Source organism: Rutidosis leptorrhynchoides, chromosome 11 (assembly GCF_046630445.1).
Source record: "Rutidosis leptorrhynchoides isolate AG116_Rl617_1_P2 chromosome 11, CSIRO_AGI_Rlap_v1, whole genome shotgun sequence".
NCBI lineage: Eukaryota > Viridiplantae > Streptophyta > Magnoliopsida > Asterales > Asteraceae > Rutidosis > Rutidosis leptorrhynchoides.
The window spans coordinates 150119694-150130338 of NC_092343.1; the positions used below are offsets into that span (position 1 = coordinate 150119694).

General features: G+C 32.1%; 1 protein-coding gene across 1 annotated transcript; it reads left to right on the forward strand.

Moving 5' to 3' along the window:
* Positions 1–206: 206 nt before the first annotated feature.
* Positions 207–5247, forward strand: LOC139875062 (disease resistance protein RUN1-like). Its single transcript, XM_071862436.1, has 7 exons — positions 207–712; positions 1114–2248; positions 2345–2656; positions 2751–3563; positions 3656–4307; positions 4746–4810; positions 4902–5247. The coding sequence occupies exons 1-7, from the start codon at positions 207–209 to the stop codon at positions 4914–4916; spliced, it is 3498 nt and encodes a 1165-aa protein (XP_071718537.1). The 3' UTR covers positions 4917–5247.
* Positions 5248–10645: the final 5398 nt, after the last annotated feature.

A 10645-nucleotide genomic window follows, 5' to 3' on the forward strand; every position in this document is an offset into this window, starting at 1 on the left:
GATACAAATGGTCTTAGTAAAAGAGTAAAGGGTTAATATACCATTGACTGTTGACTATAGCTAGATTCTATATGTATCAATTGTTAGACGCGTTTTCATTTCAGTTGACGTTTATATGCTTCTATTGTAAAGAGATCACTCTTTGGCTTTGCTATAATTTATGTTCGTCTCTTAAACCTCTCAATTCCAATAATTCACAATTCACAATGGTTATTATCACAGAAATTCCAGAAGACAACAGATATGGTGTTTTTTTAAGCTTTAGAGGTGTTGATACTCGTCTCGGTTTCACTGATCATCTATATAAAGCACTCATAGATGCCAAAATCAAAACCTTTCTTGATGACGAAGAGATTAAAACTGGAGAAGATCTCAAACCCGAATTGGAGAGTGCAATTAAAGCGTCCAAGGCTTCTATAATTGTACTGTCCAAAAATTACGCTACTTCGACTTGGTGTCTTGATGAATTAGTATTGATCCTGGAGCAACGTTTGACCTCTGACCATATTGTTATCCCCGTCTTCTATCATGTAGAGCCCACCGATGTCAGGAAGCAACAAAACAGCTTCGGAGATGCAATGTCTAAGCATAAAGAGACTATGAAAAAAGAGACAAATGTCAAGAAAAAAAGTCAGTGGGTAGAAAAAATTGGAAAATGGGAAAAAGCACTTACAGAAGTTGCTGATTTAAAGGGAAAAGATGCAAAGGGCAGGTAACCTTTCTGATGTATCTTCAGATCATATCATATTTATTACATTCATGAACTGCCTTCTCTGTAACATAATCCAGAAGATATTTCTTAGATCTGCATTCTCTTGGTTATTTATCATTGATTTACTTAATTGATTTTGGTTTATGAGGTATTCTGAATATTGACTTTATAATAGAAGAATCATATCTAATAAAATGAAATTGTTTCAAATATTTACAGTATTACATAACATAACACAAAAATTTAAAAGAATATATTTTCTTTGTACCATAATCGAGAGGATATTCTGCATATTTGACTATTATTTGATTATTATATAATAATAATAAAATGAATATGATATGACTAGTTAGTCTACTGATTTGTATTGTTATTTTGTTCTCTGTAACATCCTTTTCTAGGAGAGAGACGGAGTTTATCGAAGAAATTGTTACAAATATTTATCGTAGGACAGGCGGCTCCCAGATGACTAGTCTACCATACCTTTTCGGGATGGAAGATTCTATTGAATTTGTTTCTACATGGTTGAAAAACGTATCCTCTGATGATAATAAGGCTGATATTCTCACTATATTAGGTATCCCCGGGATTGGGAAGACTTCTTTGGCCAGATATGTATACGGGTTATATGCTCATTTATTTGACAGAAGTAGTTTTATAGAAGGTATTGGTACAAAATGCACTTCACAAGTTTATAGATTGCTTGATCTACAGAAACAACTTTTGGGGGACATTTCAATAAAATGTCCGATTCAAGGTCAGGATAGTTTGGAGTATACTGTTAAAATTGAGAAGGCTCTAACTCAAAGAAAGATGCTTATAATTCTTGATGATGTTGACAGCGTCGAACAGTTGTGTTTGTTGCTCGGAAAGAAAGGTTTTCATCCTGGAAGCAAGATTATAATAACAACCAAAGATGCATCACTTACAGATACATATGCATCAATAATCAACCCTGAAGTTCAACCCGATCATAAGAAACACTTACTTAAAGGCTTAGACACGAAAGCATCAATGGAGCTTTTAAGTCATCATGCATTCATGAGTACGAGTCCCAAGGAAGGTTATGATGAAGTGTCTAAAAAGATTATGGAGTACTGTGAAGGACATCCGTTGGCTCTTAAAGTATTGGGTGAGTCTCTACATAATCAATCAGTAGCTGAATGGGAGGATCACATTGAAGTGTTGAAGAAAGAAACTGATTCTCGTATTAACAAGGCGTTGCGAATGAGCTTTGATTCGATACCGTCGAACAATGATAAGGAATTGCTTAAGCATATTTGTTGCTTTTTTGTTGGTAAAGATAGAATTTTCACCTCAACTATATTAAATGCATGTAAGATACGCACACTAAGTGGGTTCAGAAATCTCATTGATCGATGCCTACTAGTTATAGAATGTGACACATTAACGATGCATTCACTGATTCAAGAGATGGGTAGAGATGTAGTACGTCAAGAATCAATTAAGAAGCCATGGAAGCGTAGTCTTTTATGGTGTTCTGAAGAGTCATTAAAAGTATTGAAACGAAAAAAGGTAACTGGGCATGTACACATGTTAGTAGTACTTAAAAATGTCTATAGACACGTTCACAACATTTTCAGCTTCTTTTAACCAATTGTTTCTTCTTAGGGTACAGGAATAATAAAAGGACTCAGCCTTAACATGAAAATGCTTGAGAAAGAGAAGTTAGGTCAATCATTTCAACTTCAGACTGATGCATTGAGTGCAATGGATAATCTAATGATACTACATCTTGATTATATCCAAATCAATGGTTCTTATGATAATTTTCCAGAAGAAATAAGATGGTTGCGTATGCATGGGTTCCCCTCAAAGTCCATACCTTCTAAGTTACCAACGGAAAATCTTGTTGCTCTTGATTTGTCATATAGCAATATTGTGTCATTTGGTAACCTACAACCACTTGATAGTGGGGAAAAGGTAAGAAATTATTTGCACCTACTGATATGTTTCACTCATATTTATATTAATCAAATTTTGTTTATATAACTATCTATACTCACCTTCATTTCAGCAATTCTTTGGATCATTGAAGTTTCTTGATCTGAGTTTTTGTAAACAGCTTCAAAGACTGGGTAGATTTCTCGAACTCCCTGCACTAGCGAGGTTATTTGTTAGAAATTGCACAAGTTTAATTGAGATTTGTGAATCACTTGATCACTGTGCTGATTTAGTCCTCATTGATCTGAGTGGCTGCAACAAGCTTGAGAAGTTTCCAAGAGCCATAGGTAAGTTGATAAAGCTTGAAACACTATTGTTAGATGGTTGCAACATCTGTGAACATCAATTAAGGGTGAAGGATATGAATTCACAAGCATTCTTCCCGAGCTCACTAGTAACGTTGTCGCTTGCACATAATAATTTGTCCAACGAATCCTTTCCCATGAACTTCACTTTTCTACCAATGTTAAAATACTTATGTTTAGATAAAAATCCGATTGTTTCCATGCCAAACTGTGTAAGAAGCCTCATTAGGCTTGAGTGTCTTAGTATGAAAGACTGTAATATGCTAACGTCAATTGACCATCCTCCACCTACGCTGCATGGTTTGTTTCTCGGTACACTTGATCCATTTGCAGATAATTCAAACTATTTGCTGCGGAGAATTGTTTTTGATACAGAAATGTCCCCACTCCTTTTACATACACATCCTCGACTATTACAAACTTCATCGGCTCTTGTAGTTGAAGGCATAGTCAAAAAACAACCTATGGCAGATGTTGACGAAAATTTATTAAATACTTTGGGCTGGACTGATTTAGATCATATTAAAAGAAGCTACTTCCAACTATTAGGATTAGGAGGATATGAGGAAGCACAAACCCAGGTGTTGTCTATTTATCTATCTTTCATTTTGTGAATACTAATAATTTATATATTATTTATGCTGGTTAATCTTAATTATAATATAATCGGCAGATGTACTATGAATTTGGGATATTCAGCACATTTTACGGGGGGATCAAAGATATGCCATACTGGATTAGGAATAGAAGCCAGAGGAATTCAATATCATTTACCATCCCATCATCTTCTAAAAACCTAAGAGGATTAAACATCTGTTGTGTGCAGATTAATTTATTTAGTGGTAATGATAGAAACTTGGAAGAATCAATATATGATTTCTCTTTGCCAATGATAAGAATTAGCAATATAACACAGAACCACACCTGGATATACATTCATTGTTTAAGTGATACCTGGGTCTATGTAGATGGAGAGTATTTAACGTTCTTAAGCCATTGGATGTTTGGAATAAATGAGATGGTAGGCGGTGACCAGATTACTATTACTACAGAAAGCCATTTCTCAGAAGATGATGGTAGGATATGTGAGTGTGGGGTTAGCTTTGTGTATGATGATGATGATGATGATGAAAGAAATGGGGAAGAAGTAGAAGAAGATGTTTTAGGTTATTACAAGTCATGGAATCACATAATTGGTGGTGATCTCTCTGCTTTCCAGACCACCACTGGAGAATACATCCTTTACACCGAAAATTTTACACGCTTTGACAGAGATATCCAACCATGGTTTTCTCTTGGAATTCCATCTATAAGCCTTTATGAAGGTAGAACCTCTTCTTTTCTAAATAAATAAATTGTTGTTTCCAGACCACCACAGGAGAATGCATCTTAGACACCAAGAGATTTACACGCACTTAAAGATGTATCAACAAACACATTTATTTAGTCTTCCTATTCCATCTGACCGCTTTTTCTGAAGTGAATGTAGTTTTTATCAACACCAATAATGTCGTCTTATTATTGGTGGTAGAACCTCTTATTTTTAATACCAGACAAATTTATAGCCGTCTTATTCCATATCAAAGCCGTTATAAAATTATAACCTCTTATTTTCAAAATATATACACAATTGTTGTTTCTCGTGTGAAGGTAGTTTATACTTTTCTGATTTCCAAAGACACAACAAATAACATCAAAACTGCAGGCTGAGACCACAACTAATAATTTATGCACTTCATTTACTCTTTTTTTTTTAACGTCAGATGAGCAAGTGTCCTTTAGAGCATTCTCCAAAAGGAAGTCTGACATACACATTCGAGCACATCAGGTATGCTTTTCGATCCCCAAACATTTATCTCATGAATACTAACCAAACTAATATGTATGTTTGAATAATCAAATTTCATAATTTCTCGCAGGATGTTGAAAGGTAAAAAAATAAAAAGCCTTTTACTGGACACACGCAAATGGAAAACCATAACTTTGTTGGGCCTGATATGGTGACGATAATGTGGTATGATATTTAGCTCTCATCATTGAACTGTGATCATATTAGGAATGTATGGTATAAGAATGCAGCTTGATTTGAATTGGGTTCTCAGTTTTCGAATCGAATTGAGTTACTTATAATCGAGTTCGAATGGAGTACTTTTTTTATATAATTATAGATGTGTTATAAACTATAATATCTGAGTACTTTTCAGTATGTATTGGTTCATTGTTGTAAACTTGTAATAAAATAAATAATCTGTGTAGTAATCCTGAAGGCCGCTTTGCCATGATTCACCTTTAGAACCCCAGATTTTTGTGGATGTGCGATCAACTAGATATAAAAATCTACAGAATTAGAGGTGACAATAATTTAATTAAATTTTCAGTGGAATGGGTCAACATGCACACAGCACACAACTCCAACACATTCGAGGTAACAGGGATACTTAATCGAGTCCACGTCTATGTAATTCCGTCCTCCACATGAAAATGCCATTTTTTTTGTGGAGTAAGAGAATTTCGGGCAGTCTCAAACCTTGATTGTTTTTTGTTTTTTTTTTTTAAAAAGCATGCAAAATTATTAACAAACCTTGATTGTAATGTACCTTGTTCTCAAACGCCATCGCCATTTGTTGGAAGACCTGCTATTAAGAGATAAAGAAATCTCGAGCTCTTCCGCTTGGTTCACTAATCCAGCACCCAGTTTCCACTCAAAGGTCCATTGATTTACACAATTCGGTATCTAACAGAAGCTTTTTAATTAGATTCTAATGCGATTAATCTTCTGAACTCATCGTTAAAAACATTTCAATCCATTATATTATTCAGATCTTCTAAGGAATCAGTAGACAAATTAATCAATGGTTATAAGTTCCAATTGTTATATGTTTAAAATTAAACAATCAGCAAGCTCATTAGCATACTAAACTTTCACGTACTACCTCATGATCAAATGTAGATACATAAACCCATTTTCAGTCATCCTAAAATGGAAAACCGTAGTAATGTTTATGGCGTATCTATTGGCCCCTTATTTCAGTGCATATATTGCATCATCTAAACATGGTGAAAATGAATTATCAGTGAGACACAAACAACTTATGTGCATCAATTTAAGATACTATTTTCACATCAATGTAATGTAAATTTACATATATCATTTAATTTATACTATCAAGAACACACCCGACCGATTGAGTCCACTCAACCGACCGATTGAGTAGTAAAATCTAGCCGGTTGTCTCCTAGTCGACCGTGTGAGTTTTCTTAGCAGTATGTGTTCCAAATAGTCACCCGACCATGTGAGTACACACCCGACCGTTTGAGTTTACACAATCGACCGAAGGAGTTAGACACACAACCGTGAGAGTTATAATACCATATTGACTTATAGTAACGAAGTGCCGGCTGTTTGACTTTTGAAACACATGACCGATTATGACTCAACCGACCGATTGACTTAGACACACGGCCGATTGTCTTTTGATAAGGAAACAGTTAAAAGCTAATTAGAATTTAAAAGATGTCTGAATCAAATACATATGTGACTTCTGATTATGCCATGGCGAGAACACCTGGTATTCACAAGATTTTGTTGTCCGAGAATGAGTCAGGTACTGCTAACAAAGTACCAAAACTTGAGAGTTTTTTTCATGGACTTGAAGAATCGGTTTATGATCTACATGAATGGACTAGATTCAAGGTTATGGGAACTGAATGCGACGGAGTATGCATGGCTAGAAGGTACTGAAAGGACTCGTTCATATACATTATAAACGATTCACAATAGTTGATTACATCGCGAGGTATTTTGACCTCTATATGATACATTTTACAAACATTGCATTCGTTTTTAAAAGACAAACTTTCTTTACAACGAAAGTTGACGGCATGCACACCATTTCATAATACATCCAACTATAATTGACATAATAATAATCTTGATGAACTCAATGACTCGAATGCAACGTCTTTCAAAATACACCATGAATGACTCCAAGTAATATCCTTAAAATGAGCTAATGCACAGCGGAAGATTTCTTTAATACCTGAGAATAAACATGCTTTAAAGTGTCAACCAAAAGGTTGGTGAGTTCATAGGTTTATCATAACAATCATTTCAATATATTAATAGACCACAAGATTTCCGTTTATAAATATATGTACACTCGCAAGTGTATAAGAGTATTCTATAAATTGTAGGCACCCGGTAACAAGCTTTAACGTTCATGTTTTACCCTCTGAAGTACACCAGATCAGGTGTGTTTAAAATAACCTCGAAGTACTAAAGCATCCCATAGTCAGGATGGGGTTTGTCAGACCCAATAGATCTATCTTTAGGATTCGCGCCTACCGTACATAGACAAGTAGTTTAATGTTACCAAGCTAAGGGTATATTTCTGGTTTAAACCCACATAGAATTAGTTTTAGTACTTGTGCCTATTTTGTAAAACATTTATAAATCAGCGCATGTATTCTCAGCCCAAAAATATATATAAAAAGGGAGCAAATGAAACTCACCATACTGTATTTCGTAGTTAAAATACATATAACATCATTTAACAAGTGCAAGGTTGGCCTCGAATTCACGAACCTATATTAATTATATATATTTATATGTTGGTCAATATTTGTCTAACAATTTTTGGTCAAGTCATAGTGTACCACAATCCTAATGCTCGAGACTAATATGCAAAAGTCAACAAAAGTCAACTTGACCCAAAATGACTTCTAAAATTTATACGTGTTTATTATATAACTTAACTATAGTCGTTTTATATATTTAAATATATTTATTAGATTTTATAATAATAAAAGTCATTTATTAATAAAAATTTATATTAACGTTTATATATGATAAAATATACTTTTATATATCTTGAGTAGTAAAATTTATAAAGTTCACTTAATATCTTAAAACTATAGTGGTAAGTATTATTAATGTAATTATATTACGCGTGGTGAAAAATATATTTGTATCCCCTATTTATTTGATAAAATAATATTGATCATAATAATAATAAGTAAAAGTTGTATTATTTTGTAACAATAATTATTATTATTCTATAAAAAAATAACAATATTTATATTTACTAAAAATGTTATTATGATAAAATGATAATACTAACATAATAGTAATAATGATATTTTATAATAACAATGATATTTCTATTAAAATAATAACGACGATAGTAATAATAATCATTTTAACAATAATACTAAAATTCAGTTGACTATAACTTCAAATCCGTTCATCGAAACCATTCGATATCTAAATGAAAAGTTTTTAATTTTTCGCTAGCTTTCCAATGACATGCATATCATATACCCTATCTCAGTAGCATATGTATCTAATTCAGGATTCAACAAACCTATCTAAGGACAATATCGAATGTACAAGCATGCATAATCCTATATACTCGAGCACTAGTCAGGGATACACTATTGATATATAAAAGTTAAGTTATGAGTGCTCACGTATCAATATTGAGATTCAATATTGCAGGAAAGTATGTAGACGCAACGGAGATGATAAACACTAGATTGACCTCACGAGCATACCCATGAACCATACCCATCACCTCCATAGCTATAACCCATAATTTCCTTAGCTTCGACTCATTCAAAAAACTATTTTGAAATCACTCGGACATCACTCCGTCGTAATATTTTATGTATACTAATAATATCTTGAAATAATACAGAGCAAATATATATATATATATATATATATATATATATATATATATATATATATATGTAAATCGATTGAGAGAGTTTAGAGAAATATATTTTCAAGTTTCTATGAAATAATGAAACCTATTGAATTCTATTTATAATAGATTTTTGAATTATTAAAGTGAATTATTAAAGTATGAATTATTAAAGTGAATTATTAAAGTATGAATTATTAAAGTGAATTATTAAAGTATGAATTATTAAAGTGAATTATTAAAGTATGAATTATTAAAGTGAATTATTAAAGTATGAATTATTAAAGTGAATTATTAAAGTATGAATTATTAAAGTGAATTATTAAAGTTAAAGTAAAGTAAAAGTAAAGTAAAGGTAAAGTTAAAGTATAGTAAAAGTATAAAAACTATGTATGTATAATACGCATATAAATATATATAATATTAATTTAAATTGTTATATATATTTAATGAAATAAAATATAAATATCGTTATATTTATTATACTGGTTAAGTAATGAGTTGTCAAAAGTGATTCTAGATATTTATAAAAGTTATATACATTTTAATAATAAAGTTCTTTTTAAACTGAAAACGTTTTTGTACGTTTGAAAATAGATTAATAGAATATTATGGAAACCAATTCTCCACTAGCTTTTGTCTAACTTTCGTAAATGACACTTTTTATTTTTATTTATAAATAGCTTTACAAATTATTCCGAATATCGTTAAGAGGAATAGATTTCTCAAATCATAGTGGACCTCTCAACAGAGACTTGTAATCATAATTCAATGTTTCTGATAATTCAATCATTTAATATTTTTTTTTAATTTCATCGATAATCATATTGAAACAAATACGTTCATATAAAGCATTATACTTTTAAATACTTTGTTGACATTTTCAATTTATAACATATACACATATACATACATATTCATATATGTTCATTTAGTGGTTCGTGAATCATTGGAATTTGGTCGAGGTTTAAATGAATGTATAAACATAGTTTAAAATCCTTGAGATTTAACTTAACAAACATTGCTTATCGTGTCAGAATAATATAAAGATAAAGTTTAAATTTAGTCGGAAATTTCCGGGTCGTCACAGTACCTACCCGTTAAAGAAATTTCGTCCCCGAAATTTGATAGAGGTCGTTATGGCTAACAATGAGAATGTTATTATGACGATTATGAAGTTTTATCATGTCTAAGAAGTATGGATAAAATAATTCGATTACTCAAAGCGTATGAGGGAAGTTATCGTAAATGAAGGAAATAAGATTATAGTGATTCGTCATATCTTTTGACGTCATCACAATTGATCTCCGAATTTAAAGAAAATCTTTGTAATCTATGTTGGATTTGATGCTTCGGTGATTAAGGAGATTATGATTCTCTTCGAATTAATACGATAATCCATCTTGATTTCTCTGTCGGGTATTTCACTATAAATCCACCTCCTTCGTTTCCTTACAACTCACACCTTCTATTCTTTCTCCCTCAACTCATATTTTAAAGTATTTATCAATATGCTTCATCCAGTACTGATTATCGATATACTCCTCACTTTCATATCTGTCATTCTTCTTTTTCATCTGCCTCCGGAAGAATCTATTTACTTCTACTATACTCTCGATTTTATAGTGTTTTTAGTTCTTCCGTGTCTTTATATTGCTATATGCATCAATATATACGGTTTATAATTTTTGGGTGGTTGTTGGGTTTTATATCTTCCCTTATATTTCAAAGCCCCTGCTTTTGTCTTCTATAATCATTGACATCCACAGTTAATGCTCCCTTCTATTTGCTGCGATTTATACTCCAATTTCTATTTTGGAGTTTTGTCCTTTCGTTTCTTCTTCTTGCGATTAAGCAACGTTTGTAATGGTCCAGTATTCGCAGATATGAATTTCAGAATGAACATAGTTAATGTTCTAAGAAGGAAATGGTAATGGCACGATCTTGATTTGTTAATT

Excerpts from the sequence above, each read along its gene's own strand:
- LOC139875062 (XM_071862436.1), top strand. The coding sequence starts at position 207 with ATGGTTATTATCACAGAAATTCCAGAAGACAACAGATATGGTGTTTTT. Across the intron at positions 713-1,113 it reads GGAAAAGATGCAAAGGGCAG|GAGAGAGACGGAGTTTATCG; the intron begins GTAACCTTTCTG and ends ATCCTTTTCTAG. Across the intron at positions 4,308-4,745 it reads ATCTATAAGCCTTTATGAAG|ATGAGCAAGTGTCCTTTAGA; the intron begins GTAGAACCTCTT and ends TTTTAACGTCAG.